Source organism: Neoarius graeffei, chromosome 25 (assembly GCF_027579695.1).
Source record: "Neoarius graeffei isolate fNeoGra1 chromosome 25, fNeoGra1.pri, whole genome shotgun sequence".
Lineage (NCBI taxonomy): Eukaryota > Metazoa > Chordata > Actinopteri > Siluriformes > Ariidae > Neoarius > Neoarius graeffei.
The window spans coordinates 58,868,492-58,885,597 of NC_083593.1; the positions used below are offsets into that span (position 1 = coordinate 58,868,492).

General features: G+C 40.0%; 1 protein-coding gene across 2 annotated transcripts in view; it reads right to left on the reverse strand.

Annotated features, from left to right (window-relative positions):
* Nucleotides 1-17,106, reverse strand: part of smc5 (structural maintenance of chromosomes 5) — an 87,937-nt gene that overhangs the window by 53,710 nt on the left and 17,121 nt on the right. For both annotated transcript variants that reach the window (XM_060909113.1, XM_060909114.1), the window contains exon 4: nt 5,894-6,056. In XM_060909113.1, the coding sequence (XP_060765096.1) occupies nt 5,894-6,056 (163 nt within the window). The remainder of the gene's footprint in view (nt 1-5,893; nt 6,057-17,106) is intronic.

Genomic DNA, 17,106 nt, shown 5'->3' on the forward strand with positions numbered 1-17,106 from the left:
CTTTTTCCCCCCAACATCAGCTTTTGGGAACAGAATGCTGCAAAAGCCAAAGCATTTACTCTCAAAGGACTCCGACCTGAACTGTGGGCTGGATGGTATCCCCACCCCTCCATGTCTCAACAACCCCACGGACATATAGTTACACAGCTATCTGCACTCTGTCATTTATACAGTGATGCTCATTATTGTTAAAACAATATCTGAAGTGTTATTTGTAAAACAACAAAATATCTTGCTCTAGACTTTCAGTGAATGTTGTAAGATTTTATTTTAATTTTATTTAATAGTGGATGGTACAATAATTACAAACACTAACAGAATCAGCACATTCCAGTTGTAGCTGTAGTCGTACAGTATCTATAATCATTGAAATAATAAAACCTAATGGTAAGTACATTCAAGGAATGGAAAGACATGCTTTTGTGTCTCAAATAGTAAACCATACCCTCTACAGTAAATATATACAGTGGGGCAAAAAAGTATTTAGTCAGTCACCAATTGTGCAAGTTCTCCCACTTAAAAAGATGAGAGAGGCCTGTAATTTTCATCATAGGTACACTTCAACTATGCCCCCCTTGAATGTCTCTACCAGTGTATCGATCAAATCAATAGCTGGAGGTCACAAAATTTTCTTCAGCTGAACACAGATAAAACAGAAGTAATTCTACTTGGGAAAAAAGATGAAAGACTCAGGATTACCACTATTCTTGACACAAAAGGGATTAAAACTAAAGAAATGGTTAAAAATCTTGGTGTTTTCATTGACAGCGAGCTAAACTTTGACAGTCACATGAAAGCAATCACTAAAACGCCATTTTATCACCTAAAAAACATTTCCAAACTAAGAGGACTTATGTCAAAAAATGATCTGGAAAAACTGATACATGCCTTCATCTCTAGTAGGGTTGATTACTGCAATGGCCTTTTCACAGGCCTGCCAAAAAAGACCATCAAACGACTTCAGCTGGTTCAAAATGCAGCGGCGAGGGTTCTCACACGAACAAAAAGAACAGAGCACATTACTCCAATTCTAAGGTCCCTTCACTGGCTTCCAGTAAGCTACAGAATTGACTTTAAAGCATTGCTGCTGGTGTACAAATCTCTAAATGGTACAGGGCCCAATTCCCTCTCTGGTATGTTGCAGCGGCCTAACCCAATCAGATCTACCAGATCGCAGCAGAAAAATTTACTATTAAAACCAGTTGTTAAAACAAAGTGTGGTGAAGCAGCTTTTAGCTACTATGCAGTGCAGCTATGGAACCAACTGCCAGAGGACATTAAAAATGCTCCTGCTGTTGGCAGCTTCAAATCTAGGTTAAAGACCAAGCTGTTTTCAGATGCTTTCTGTTAAATAATTAATATTTTTACATTTTTTATAATCTTTACTTTCTCTGCATGTTTTAAATTTACTTTAATTTTATTCTATTTTATTCTGCTGGTTTCTTTTTCTCCTTTTTTCTTTTTGGCATTTTATTATTTTATTTCTACTATTGTTTAATTCTTATTATTTTCTTTTAATTATTTTAATTAATTGTTTTAGATTAAAAATAAAATTATTTTATGTAATTTTATTTCTCTATTGTTTACTGTTTTTGCTTCTGTAAAGCACATTGAACTGCCATTGTGTATGAAATGTGCTATATAAATAAACTTGCCTTGCCTCAACTATGAGAGCCAGAATGAGAAAAAAAAATCCAGAAAATCACATTGTCTGATTTTTAAGAATTTATTTGCAAATTATGGTGGAAAATAAGTATTTGGTCAATAACAAAAGTTCATCTCAATACTTTGTTATATACCCTTTGTTGGCAATGACAGAGGTCAAACGTTTTCTGTAAGTCTTCACAAGGTTTTCACACACTGTTGCTGGTATTTTGGCCCATTCCTCCATGCAGATCTCCTCTAGAGCAGTCATTTGCCCGGGCGGTGTGTTTGGGATCATTGTCATGCTGAAAGACCCAGCCACGTTTCATCTTCAATGCCCTTGCTGATGGAAGGAGGTTTTCACTCAAAATCTCACGATACATGGCCCCATTCATTCTTTCCTTTACACGGATCAGTCGTCCTGGTCCCTTTGCAGAAAAACAGCCCCAAAGCATGATGTTTCCACCCCCATGCTTCACAGTAGGTATGGTGTTCTTTGGATGCAACTCGGCATTCTTTCTCCTCCAAACACGACAAGTTGAGTTTTTAACAAAAAGTTCTATTTTGGTTTCATCTGACCATATGACATTCTCCCAATCCTCTTCTGGATCATCCAAATGCTCTCTAGCAAACTTCAGACGGGCCTGGACATGTACTGGCTTCAGCAGGGGGACACGTCTGGCACTGCAGGATCTGAGTCCCTGGCGGCGTAGTGTATTACTGATGGTAGCCTTTGTTACTTTGGTCCCAGCTCTCTGCAGGTCATTCACCAGGTCCCCCCGTGTGGTTCTGGGATTTTTGCTCACCGTTCTTGTGATCATTTTGACCCCACGGGGTGAGAGCTTCCGTGGAGCCCCAGATCGAGGGAGATTATCAGTGGTCTTGTATGTCTTCCATTTTCTAATAATTGCTCCCACAGTTGATTTCTTCACACCAAGCTGCTTACCTATTGCAGATTCAGTCTTCCCAGCCTGGTGCAGGTCTACAATTTTGTTTCTGGTGTCCTTTGACAGCTCTTTGGTCTTGGCCATAGTGGAGTTTGGAGTGTGACTGTTTGAGGTTGTGGACAGGTGTCTTTTATACTGATAACGAGTTCAAACAGGTGCCATTAATACAGGTAACGAGTGGAGGACAGAGGAGCCTCTTAAAGAAGTTGTTACAGGTCTGTGAGAGCCAGAAATCTTGCTTGTTTGTAGGTGACCAAATACTTATTTTACCGAGGAATTTACCAATGAATTCATTAAAAATCCTACAATGTGATTTCCTGGATTCTTTCCCCCCATTCTGTCTCTCATAGTTGAAGTGTACCTATGATGAAAATTACAGGCCTCTCATCTTTTTAAGTGGGAGAACTTGCACAATTGGTGGCTGACTAAATACTTTTTTGCCCACTGTATCATTTACATAGTGAATTATTCCATAGATAAATCCATCTTACCCCATTATTATTTGACATTGGCCCATCATGCATGTGAAGATGAGGAGGACAGGCTGTTTAATTTCCTCCTAAATGCAATGGCAAACTGAATGATAAGACACTACTGCAGTACAGACTCTTGTTTTATAATGTTTTTAGTTTTATAATTCATCTTTGCAATATTGCTAGGCATTGTTAGGCAAAACAAAGTGCTTTGTGTCCTAAACTCTACGTAAAAAGACGTATTATGTACTCGTACCGTATGAAAGTCTTACATATATGATATTGATTTATGTTTCATGTTTTCAGGGCTTGTCTTGTTCTTCTGTTGCAGAAATGCTGTTTTTAAAAATAAAATGTTTAAAAAAATGTACTTTTGTCTAAATAACTCAATTATACCCCTAGAAAACATCAATATTGCCTTGAACAGTGTACTTGAAAAGTTGCTGAAATACCGCAAAATTTTAGGGCAAAAGGAAATTCAAGGGGGGGATTTTTTTTTGAGGCCATTTGCCCTGCAGGGAAAAAGGTGTCAAAAGTTAATGTTGAGGCCTCTCATCATCATCATCATCATCATCAATGCATCTTCACACAAAATGTGACTTATTTAATCCCTGACAGCAAACTGAGGCTGAACACCAAATGACTTTATAATCCCTACTTCTGTAGCCTTCCTAGGATATAACAATTGCCTTGTACACCCTCTATAGTGCACTACGTGCTATTTGTGATCAAAACACAGAGCTGAAAGTCCAGTAAAAGTCTCTAAACAGGGTTTCCGCCATGTACAATTGGCTGCGGCGGGCCGCCGCACCTTGATTTTTGCCGCTGCACCTTCAGGAATTCCGTAGCACCCCTAGGCAGTCTTATTTTAAAAAAATAGGCTAAACCAATATTTTTTGACGTTGAGTGGACTCGAGCCTGGCATGAACTGCTCCGACGCGCTATAATGACACCAATCTATCACCAGCCAATCAGGAGACTTAATCAAACGCATCCCCCGCCCACCAGTCTATCACCAGCCAATCAGAAGACTTAATCAAACACATCTCCCGCCCACTTGTGTCCGCGTCTGAGACGTTGAATTTTCACAGGAGGGAAGAAGTTGACTGAGGTAAGACTGTGTGATAAATTAACGAATGAATAAGAGAGGAATTTCAACATATAGGGCTTAAGTTTGTTACCGTTAAATAAGCATTGCTTGTACAGTAGCGTTATGTCGTTACAACGTTGACCCACTTTTAACGTGCCGAGTACCGACTGTAGCCGCTAACAAGCTAATTAGCTTGCTGTCAAAAGTGCAAAGACCTTAAATTGCTCTGTGTAAATTAGAAAATGGCGCAACTTCCTCTGGAGCCGTCAGCTCAACTTGTCTTGAGTTTTGAGCCGATCACAGCAGGGCAGCACTGTGGCCTGAGGTAAAACAGGAGAGTTTTAGTTTGTTTAAATTACAAAAATGAGTAACCCAATGACTCTCATATACTCTTCATATACTCACACTGTTTAAGTAATGCAATAAAACTCATCTTTAAAAGTGGAATTTACTCAAACTGTTTGCACAGAATGAACTTTGGGGTTAACAGTGTAATAGTGTTGCAGTGTTCTGCAAATTTGCAATTTAATATTTCAGATCTTGAGACATGAAAAGTGCTATTTTAAAAAATAAAAGGTCAGAAATGTTTTTTGTCGTCTATTTAGTTAATTTTATTTCCTCAATAATTTTCCTTGATTGAGAAATGGGTCTGGGCTCTTATGGGTTAATCAGTAGCCTGCATTCGAGTATATGTTCCATTTACAGTCAAACATTTTGATGGACTCCGGGCTCAATTTTGATGAATCAAAAATCTGCGTAGTAGTACAGTCTGAAGACGCGCTTGCACATTCGGTGTCAATTGAACAAAAATTATGGGAGGATATAGTTTAATAAGTTTTACAGTTTTTGAAGTGAGTGATGGATTGATAAGTTTAGATGTGTTCAATATTTTCTTATCTTCAGACATAATATTGTAGATGTTTCTTTACCTGCTTGATAGTTTTGACCGGGACTCCAATCTTCCTCAGAAGAGTCATTAGTCCTTAAATTAAATTCGTTATAGACATGAACTTAAAATCATTGTTTTATTTTATGGCCTTGGTGCCCTGGCTTTGGGCCTTCGTGCCCTTGGCATCAGCAGAGCGTTCGCTTTCCACACTTCGTCGACTGAAATCATACCTCCGATCCACAATGACACAAAAGAGACTGAATGACTTGATGAACTGCCATATTCACCGTGACATTCTGGAACAAACTGACATGACAGCCATCGCGAAGGAGTTCGTGCAGGCCAATGACAGACGCAGGCAGGCCTTTGGGAAGTTTTAAGCGCAAGTCATTGGTTACTTCTATTAGCACCGCCGAGTGCACTGCTTCCTCTGTTTTCAGTGTTTCTATACTGCATTGGTACTGATACAAGCAAGTTGTTTAAGTTGAGTTAGCCTACTACCGAGGTGCTTTTGTTGTGTACTGTTGGCTGTTTTAGCATTTTATTCTGCGCAGTTATGTGCTGACATGTTGTGGGCTAAAGTCATGACCAATGGATTAATCTATGTATAGCCTTCTGTGCTGTTGGCTGTTTTTATCCTCGTACTGGGGTGGGACGGCTGAGCGCAGGTCTTGCCACCGCACCTTCAAACATTTTCTAGGGGAAACACTGCTAAATATTTACTCAGATAAGATTAAAAATTAATCCCCTTTAAATCTGCTCTCTCAAGTAGAATATATTTTCAGTGATCACTTAAATATATAATATACTAGTGGTAAAACAGTGGAAGTGTAAAGAGCGCGTCACTGACCTGAGGCAGGAACTGACAGAGATTCCCAACCTGGATGTGGAAGTCCTTTACTGCCTCCTCAACCACCTTCTGACTCGTGTGTTTGCCATTAATCATCCACACACTCTGATTATTCTCCACATTAATCTCACGGTTAATCACCAGGTTTCCCACAGCTCTGTACCTGAGAGAGAGAGAGAGACACACACACACACACACACACACACACACACACACACACACACAGCAGAGGGTTTCATAGCATGTTACCACCATATTAGGTAGAGTTGAGCCGGATACTCGGCTGAAACGAGTATCCGGTACGGATAAAGCACTTTTGCCGAGTACGAGTATTATACGAGTAATACGAATCAATATCTGTGCTCGGACTGAATGAAAATCCTCACACAGCGTCCCTCCCCTACACACACCGCTCTGCTCACTCACACAGAGAACAGCGCTCCGTCTCTCCCTCAGTCACTCAGGTTCGCGGCTCTTTTCCGTTAACATTTCGGGTTTCTTCAGCTTCAAGTTTGTTTTTATTTCAATTTGTACTTACTTATAACCAGTAGAGTTCTGGTAAACGTGGGTTCGTTCAGACGTGGTGCTTGGTAGAAAGTGACTCGCGTTGCGTCTCTGCCTGTCGGAGATTTTTTTTTCTTTTTTAACCATCGGTTAAAAACAGGTTTTTTTTACTTCACGCATCGAGTGTCTGACACTTTCTTGCTGTAATTCATGTAAAAATAAAGGTAGTAGTGGTATAAGTATTATAAATTAAGCTACACACACACACACGGTGCGGAAATAAAAAAAAAGAACCAAAAATCACACTGATCATAAAAAAATTAAAAGTTAAAAAAAGAAAGTTGAGTATGAAAACTCGTTCATTACATTTAATTTCATAATTGCAACCGCATGTGTTGTATTCATTGTTGCAAAACTTGTTCTGTAAATAGTTCGTTTGCTATCGTGATCAAAACTATTGATCTGAAGCTCAATGCTGATGCTGTCCTGTAAATAGTTTTCTAATCAGCAATAAATATAACAATTTCTGATCAACCCATATCAATTACACGCTTAAAATAACATACTGGTTAAAGCCCCACCCATTTCAAGACAACCAGACCCATTTCCAGGTTAAATCCCGCCCACTCCCGGGTTAGGCCCCACCCACTCCGAGTACAGAAAGATAATTCATATGGTTAACAGATACAGATAATGCTGTACTCGCTTATCCCTAATATTAGGCATATAATGATATACCGTGTGAGGATAAATCGCGATACAAATTTACGACGATTCCAGTCAATTAAATAATTTTTAAAAATTATGATTTGTGAATTGTGATTATCAGGCTGTATAATCTCCTAGTATTTCCAAGCTGTGATGGTGTTGTTTAGACAGCAGAGGGCGCAATACTGCACAATAACAGGAATGCACATGACTTAAACGTAGGTGGAAGTAACACAGCTCTAATGCTGCAAGACACAAACAGATCTAAACTGGAGACAAACTGTTTATTTGTGCAGTCAGATTTAACAAGAAATCGGAGCCCTCTTTTTACAAACCGTTGAAAGATAAAGAACAGAGAAGAAAACTGTAGGCAGTACAAATGTTCATAAAAGTTAATTCTGAAAAGGCCTGTTATTAAAGGTTTTCATTTTTAATAAAAGGAATATTTCAGTTATATTTTACTCCAGTGCTTACAAAAGTGAGCAAATAATTATTGTTATTAAGAAAATGATTTTTTTTTTTTTAACCCTCTGGGTTCTCCGGCGAAGCTCAGCAGGTTTAGAATGAGTAGGTCATGTATTTAGATAAATTTTACGTGAGTTTTTTTTTAAATCCTACAGGCATGATAAACATATTGATAGAAACTTTACACTTTCCTCTGTGCCCACTGCCAAGTAATATCATAGATTTTAAATTACCTAAATTAGATGAAACATAAAACTTGTCCCCTTCGTCAGTCACACCAGAGCGCTGAGCGCCCACTTACACATTCATAAAAGACTGTCTCCATGGTAACGGCATGATAATCACTTTCACTCTTTCGGTTTCAATTGGTTTCTCTTTCACGGCAGGAACTCCCACCGTAAAACAGGATAAAATCTGTCAACCATAGTTTAGGCTCTCTGTTTGGAGGTCAAACTTGTTGCGAGATGGCACGTGGATTTTATGCTCAGGAGGCGCTTTGGATAATTCAGGAAAGCAATTCAATTTCAGCAGTTCATCGGATCTTGAGAACTGTGACACTGATGAGCGGTGTCATTTTGAACTTTGACTTGATCCAGCTGATCAACTCGAGCAGGTGTAAATATTTCTTCTATTTCTGATGAGGATATCGATTGATATGCGTGCGGTGTAGTGCATAATCTTTGCGTACTTCTTGAGTAAATAAACCACACACTGTCACCAAGTAAATATAAAACGTGCACCGCCACTGAGTAAATAAAACGCGCACCAGCACTGATTTGCTCTCTTTTCTGTTTTCTCTTTTTCTGGCACTCTAATGATAAAACATTACCTTACTCATTGTGATGAATCATTTTGATTACTTTTTTTTTTAAAGATTTTTTTTGGGCTTTTTTCACCTTTATTGGATAGGACAGTGTAGAGACAGGAAACGAGCGGGAGAGAGAGACGGGGAGGGACCAGGAAATGACCCCGGGCCGGAACCGAGCCCATGGCACGGCGCCCCATCCACCCGAGCCACGACGCCCCCTCATTTTGATTACTTGACCTGATGGGATTAAGGGGGCGGGGTTTTCATTCTTCTCATTGAATGGAATTTTTTACTCTGATTGAATACCCCTCCCACTGCCAACCCTTTATCCCAAAACAATAGGACAAATTTTTTGATGGCCAGTTAATTGTCCAAATCAATGGCGCAGATTTAAGTTTTTGTGCTTGATCCATTCCTCAGACTGAACAGAATCACTTCAAGTGACCAAAACAGTTCAACACAATGGGTAAGGTCATGTTCCCCCCCCAAACATTCCAACACAGTTCTAAAACTGCTTTTTACAACATCTCCATTTATCTGTTATTTTTTTAAAGTACAATCATGACATACAAACTACAGAGATATTATTGTAACTGAACTTGTACTGAATACAAAAAAAAAATCATATGACTGAAAATATTGCTTAGATTTGTTGAAATTGACAAAATCAGAGCGTACCAAAACCATTAGAGTGCCAGAAAATACCCTCAGACCCCAGAGGATTAAAAAAAGGAATATTTAAGTTGATAAAGTATAGTAAAATGCTGCTTTTTTTGTAAAAAAAAAAAATTCTCTCCATTCAATTTTTTCTCAAAAATATCACGGGGAAAATCGAATGGTGAAATGGGTGAATTATTACAGGCCTAATCTATGGTTTTCCCCAAAGCGTTTTAGCTATCGGACCTGATACGCTTGCTCTACCTGCCGATACACTTAGATTTATACCGATATGTTAAATTTCCTACCCACAAGTAACTAGATACATAGAAAAGCAAATAACAGATCCATTTACATATTGATTGCTTTGTGTTAAACAAGCCGTCTTTTTTTCCAATGTTTGTGTTGATTCTGTCAAAGTAATATGTCCGCGTGGTATGATGTAAACAAACTAATCTGTTCAAAACGTCCAATAAAAATATCGAAAGAAAACGTCAGACATCCCGGAATTTTCCGATTCGTTATAAGCGATCTCATTGGCTGCCGATGTTGTCCCCCACTGGACGGGCAAAGCCGACTGATTTTAATCACAAAAGCTTGACCTAGTCTATTATCATTATGGCTTCGATCAAAGATTGGTTGACTAAACGTCGACAAACCCACATGAGTGATGGCGCACAAACTCAGACAACTGTCACGACAACGAAAACGTCATCAATTCTGATCACAGCGACTGGCTCAAAAAGCACTCGCTGGACAATTTGATCCACATCAGCATGGACGACAGCGAGACGGACTATGAGAGGGTTGCCCAACATTGGGCCAAGCAAACGCCAAGGAGAATTAATCCGCTTTAAAGGAGTAGAAAACTTAATCCATTAGTTTGGGTTTGCAGAAGGATTATGTACTTATAAACACTCTCACGAAGTGAAGTTGTCCAAATGTGTCAAATATAGCATCATTTCAAATAATAATCATAAGCATTTTTGGCAGTGTGATGTCACTGGGATCCATTTAACAAAGGGCGGCTCCGGATTATTCTTTTGTTAAAGGCTCACCGTGACATCACACTGCCAAATACATTTATTATTATTCACAATTATGCTACATTTGACACTTATTAACAAATTCTCTTCATGAATGTGTTTATAAGTACATAATCTTTCCGCAAACTTAAATTTATGAATTAAGTTTTCTTTTCCTTTATGTTTTAATCTTAATCTAGTCCATTTAATAAAGTGCCAAAATGTAAACTTTATAATATGCAGTTGCCTGACTTTTCTTTTCAGTGTATCTTAATTATACATATATTACGGTAATTGCATCAGAAACATTCTAAATCATTACAGTTATAGTAATACAGCAACTTATTTTAAGGTGGCAGGTCTTCGGTTCAGATCCCTTTGTGATCAACAGGAGGTCATGATGATCGATTCTCTTCATTGGGTTGCATAAGATGGAGCAAACCACTGGTCATATTTTCATGCACATTTTTGTTACAACACGACTTGATCATGGATAATTAAGGGATCCCCGTAGATTTTCAGTCGATCATAGACCTCAGTAATCGATAACAAAACAGTTTAACTTGCATGTTGAACTTTAAGGTGAAATTTCAAATGTGTTTACATTTTTTTAAAATTTAACCTTTATTTAACGAGGTAAAGCTTATTGAGATATAAAATCTCTTTCAAAAGCAACCTGGCCAAGAGGCAGCAGATTTTATAATACAAACAATAATACAAATAGCAATCTTACAATAAAGAAAAATATCAGAGATAGATTAACATCTGTAACACATTTTAACATCTGAATTAAAAACAGTGACAAAGCCCAATGCTTTCGAGTTCCTTAGTTTTAAGAATTCTAACAAAGCTATCAAGAGGAATCAAATCTGACAATTTTAATTCATCTTGCAGAAAGTTCCATGCAGAGGGAGCAGCAAAGCGAAATGCCTTTTTCCCCAGTTCTGTGAAGACACGAGGGACAGTCAGAATAAAAAAGACAGTGGATCATAGGCTATAATGTCCATGACTCCTAACAAGGTAATTTCCAAGATAGGATGGGACCATACCAAGTACAGCCTTATAAATTAAAAAAAAAAAAAAAAAAAAAGTCAACCAGTGATGCCCCTTTTCCACCAAAGCAGTTCCAGGGCTGGTTCGGGGCCAGTGCTTAGTTTGGAACCGGGTTTTCTGTTTCCACTGACAAAGAACTGGCTCTGGGGCCAGAAAAACAGGTTCCAGGCTAGCACCAACTCTCTGCTGGGCCAGAGGAAAGAACCGCTTACGTCAGCGGGGGGCGGAGTTGTTAAGACCAACAACAATAACAAGACCGCGAAAGATCGCCATTTTTAAGTGCCGAGAAGCAGCAGCTGTACAAACGCAAAGTCAGCCATTATTATTATTATTATTGCTGCTGCTTCTTCCGTGTTGTTTTTGCTTCGATATTCGCGCCAAGGTTTATGCAAACGTAGCGACGTAACTGACGTATACAGCGACGTAATGACGTGGCTTCTCTTAGCACCGCGAGCTATGGAAAAGCAAACTGGTTCTCAGCTGGCTCGCAAGTTGAACGAGTTTTGAATCAGCACCAGCACTGGCCCCGAACCAGCCCTGGAACTGATTTGGTGGAAAGGGGGTATGAGTGAATCTTCTAACAGACAGGGATGACCAGTCAGCTTTTTTGTACAAAGTGCAATGACGGGTCAGATTCTTGCATCCAGTGACAAACCTCAGAACACAATGATGCACAGTGTCCAGAGAACGTAAACATGTAACTGGTGCATGCATATACAGCAGGGATGGGCAACTGGCGGCCCGCATGCGGCCCACCTCCTTACTCAGTGCGGCCTGTAGATCATTTATTAATTATCAGGAAAAAAATTAACTGCGGCCTTTTTTTTTTTTTAACAGTTGTAATTACACTGTTGACCGATAGAGGGCGCTTCCTATGCAAACAATATCAGGGCCCTGGGCCTTACCCCCTTCAGCGAGGAAGAGCGACAAGAGAAAGTGCAAAAAAAAGACAACTCGATCAAGAAAACCATACCTTTCAGTCAAGATGGGAAGCAGATTATCTCTTCATAGAATCCATGTGTCTGGTTTGCTTAGAAACCATAGCAGTCATGAAAGATTTCAACTTAAGTCGCCACTACAACACCTTGCACAAAGTTAAATATGAGAAGTACACTGGAGCTGCAAGGGCCGCTGTCGTAGCCGACCTCAAATCAAAAGTAAACCAACAACAGAGCCACAGCTACACAGGAATCAGCACTCAAAGCCTCTTATGCTGTTTCACTTGAGCTTGCCAAAGCAAAGAAGCCATTGTCAGATGGGGAAATTGTCAAGGTGTGCGCCGTGGAAATGGCTAAAGCTTTTGGTGACGATAAGATGGTTAAACACTTTGAAACGGTCTCTTTGTCCTGACGCACAGTGATGCGCAGAATTTTTGACATTCACGATCATGTCGAAATTAAGCTGAGAAAAGTCATGCATGACTGCAAGTACTTCTCCTTGGCTTTGGATGAGAGTACAGATGTGATGGATGTTAGCCAGCTACTGATTTTTACGAGAACTATTGACAGTTCATTTGAAGTGCACGAGGAGCTATTACAATTGGTTTCTCTGCATGATACGACTAAGGGCACCGATATATTCAACGCCGTTGACAGTGTTGCAAGTGGATTTGGTGGCTTTGACAAACTGTCAACTGTTGTTACGGATGGCGCACCCGCGATGCAGGGAAGACACAGAGGTTTCGCAGGGCTCCTCCGACAGAGCGGGGTAAACTGCCCTATACTGCACTGTCTCATACATCAGGTGAGTAGCCTCATATTAACTGTGAGATGTAGGCCTGAGTTTGACATGGCAGGACAAAAATATTTTTTTAACATGCTATGCATTTTATCTCTCCAGGAAGCCCTCTGCGCGAAGACACTGAACTTTAGCCACGTTATGGATTTAGTGACCAAAGTAACAAATCCCATCAGAGGGGGGGAACAGGTCCCTTTGTCACAGGAGGTTCATCGCCTTTTTGGATGAAGTGGACGCCGCGTATGGGGATTTACAAATGCACGCTGAGATCAGATGGATGAGGCGAGGGAAGCGTCTGGAGCGTTTTTTTGCGCTGCGCTCTGAACTACCAGTGTTCTTGGAGAACAGTATTACTGGTGATACAAGCGCCTACTGCAGAAAACTCAAAGACACACAGTTTATTTGCGACATGGCCTTTCTGACAGACATCACCTCGCATCTCAACCACCTTAACACACACTTGCAGGGGAGAGACCAAACTGTCTGCGATCTGTATGCACACACAACCGCATTCCAGCGTAAACTCGACCTGTTCATAGAAGGATTTTCTTCCCATCGTCCAAATTTGGCACACTTTCCCGCTTGTGAGGAGATGCGAAAAGATAACCCCAGGCGCGAGAAACTACTTCAGAAGTATCGGGCCGACATCGAAAAATTGCAGGAGCAGTTTAACAATCGTTTCCAAGATTTTCATGTGATGAAGCCGCGAATTGCGCTATTCACGGACCCCGTCTCTGCTGCTGTCAGCGAGCAACCATCAGAACTGCAGCTCGAACTCTGCGAGTTGCAGTCAGATCCGTATTTTCAAGCAAAGCGCAATGAGAGGGGAATTTCATTTTGGAGACTGCTACCAGAGGCACGTTTTCCACTCCTCAGAGACTTTGCTCTGTCAATGGCCAGCATGTTTGGGAGCACTTACATTTGTGAGAGCAGCTTTTCAACAATGAAGCACATTAAGTCAAAAGAGAGGAACAGACTCATGGATGATTTGACGCGGATTGGATGCACAAAGATTGACATCGATATCCAGTCTATTGTGCGCCAGCAGGCAAAACCACAAGCGTCTCATTAAGTTGCACTTAATGTTGGGCCGCTGTTTTTTTAGTTTTGTGCCTCGTTGAATGTGAGCCCTTTGCACTTTGTTTCTTTTAAAACAAACTTGTGTTTGTCATTTAACAAGACGAGCATTATGTTAAAAATGCATTTCAGTGTGGAAAATATTAAATAAAATGTATGTTGGTTCAATAAACATACAGACATTAGAATATATAAATATTTTGTTCTTATTTAAAATTCTTTTGTAACTTCTCTCATATCTGATTAGTTGAAGTGCGCGGTCATGTGGCCCTCTGATGGTGGTGATGAAAAATTGTGGCCCTCTTTATCATGCAAGTTGCCCATCCCTGATATACACTACATCACCATAATCAAGCAGTGGAAGAAAGGTTGCTGACAAGGCGTTTCCTGGCTCCAAGAGAGAAGCAAGATCTATTCCTAAAGTAAAAGCCCAATTTTACCCTAAGTTTAGAAACTAAACTTGAAACATGGTACTTGAAAGTTAAACGTTCATCAACATGGAAACCCAGGTACTTGTAGGACGAGACCAGCTCAGTGGCTGTACCCTGGCAAGTTAAAATGGGGAGATTTTTTGACAGCACAGTAGCCCTGGAAAAAAGCATGACCTTCATCTTATCAGTGTTCAAAACCAGCTTCAGCCTTTGCAGATGGGCCTGAACAACATCAAAGGCTGACTGTAAAAGAGTGAAAGCTTGCACAACAGACGATGCAAAACAATAAATTATTGTGTCGTCTGCATAAAAATGATACAAGGCATCTGACAAATCATTGCAAAGATCATTTATATAGATTGAAAACAAAATGGGCCCTAACACAGACCCTTGTGGTACCCACTTTGAAACACTCAAAAATGTTGATGAGGACCCTGCCATCTGGACACACTGTGATCTACCCGATAGGTAATTTCTGAACCAAGACACTGCATGCTCAGATAAGCCAACTTTGTGCAAGATATCAATCAGGATATTATGATCAACAGTGTCAAACGCCTTGGATAAGTCTATAAATAACGCTACACACACTTTCTTTAAGTCCAATGCTTCAGTGATGCCATTTAAAACCTTAAGGGCCGCAGAAACAGTGCTGTGTTTTTTCCTAAAACCAGATTGGTATCTTGATAAGATGCTAGTTTCCTCAAGAAAATCCTTTAATTGATTGCTGACAAGTCTTTCAAAGACCTTTGCTAAAATGCACAGCTTTGAAATCGGCCTGTAATTATTCACAATTGAGGGATCTCCCCCTTTTAACAGGGGAAGAATGAAAGCAGACTTCCATATGCTTGGGACCTCACTATTAAGAAGACTGAGATTATACAAATCTGATAAAGGCTGAGCAATGAAGTCCACAGCCAACTTAAGAAAGTAAGGTTCAAGTTGATCAGGACCGGCAGATTTATTTGGGTCCAACTGTTTCAACTCTCTAGATACATCAGCAGCAGATGTAGGACATGGATGCAAACGGCGCGCCTTTTGGCGGATGCCGCCTTTTTCACGGCTGTCTGGGGGACTTGTGTGAATCGCGCAGATCCGATGAGTTTTTTTTTGGGGGGGGGGGGGGCGTTGGAGTGTCTGATTATAATTTCATCAAATTAATTTCTGTATTAAAATTACTAAATAAGCAAATGCCGTTACAGTCCATGAAACATAGGAAGTATAAGTATGAGAAGAAAACAGTAAATCAGAAAGCTGCGCATGTAAAGCCAATTACGTAACTTACGTTGGACTGATGGAAATCCTTGCGCGTGCAGTGAAGTGCAGCCAGCAGCAGATAATGGCGCGCAGCCAATTGGCTTTACGTGCACAGCTTTCTGATTTACTGTTTTCTTCTCATACTTATACTTCCTATGTTTCATGGACTGTAACGGCATTTGCTTATTTAGTAATTTTAATACAGAATTTACTTTGATGAAATTATAATCAGACACTCCAACGCCCCCCCCCCCCAAAAAAAAAACTCATCGGATCTGCGCAATTCACACAAGTCCCCCAGACAGCCGTGAAAAAGGCGGCATCTGCCAAAAGGCGCGCCGTTTGCATCCATGTTAGGAAGAAACTGAAATGGGCCTTCCACATTTTCTTTACAAACAGGCAAGACATTACCATTTTCAACAAGAGAATCAGGACTATTTGACTAATGATTAGATTCAAATAAAAAACCTGCAGAAATAAAATGCTCATTAAAACAGTTTAATATCTCAGACTTATCAGTTATCATACATGAGCCCTTGTTGATAAAGGATGGTGGTTTGGTGGAGGAAACCTGGCCAGAAAAAGACCTGATCAGTTTCCAAAACTTTTTTGGATCATTTAAATTTTTACTGGTTTCCAAGAGGTAACGCTCTGCCTTTGCTCTTTTTATAACCCGAGTACAGCGATTTCTAAGCTGCCTAAATCTGAGCCAATCTGCATCAGTTTTACTTTGTCTTGCTCTGGCCCATGCAATGTTTCTATCTCGAAGAAGACTATTTAGCTCAGGAGAAAACCAGGGATTACTGCGACCTTTTACTCGCAATTTGTAAAAAGGAGCATGTTTGTTCAAAATATTCAAGAAACCATCAGAAAAGAACTTCCAGGCCAGTTCCACTTCACTAATAAGATTAAGTCTACTCCAATCAAAATTATAAAGATCATGAAAAAAAAGCTTGCTCACGAAAATGTTTAAGGTCTCTTTTGATAAGCAGTCGAGACTTGGCTTTAGGAAGCTTAGCCTGCCTGACAGTTGCAATGACACAATGGTCACTGAGATCATTTGCAAAAATGCCTATCAGAGTATTTATGTGGAGCATTTGTCAAGATCAAATCAAGCAATGATGACTTCTCGAGACATTTAACATTTGGACGTGTTGCCGCCTCAACAAGTTGTGTCAGATTAAAAGAGTCACACACCGATTTGAGATCGTCTGATGCTGAAGTCAACCAGTCGCAATTCAGGTCCCCCACTAGCAATTACTCATTTGAGTCAAAATTAGACAAATGACGTGCTAATGAGGTTAGTGCTTCAGCACTAGCAGAGGGTGGCCTGTAGCATGCAATGATATTAATAAATTGACTCTGAGCAAGATCAAGTTTTAAAGCCAGCAGTTAAGACATTAATACTATTTAGGTCAGAAATCATTGAAACACTGGTAAAATCTATCCAATAATCATCATGGATCTAAAACCTCGGAAACCCTGAAAATG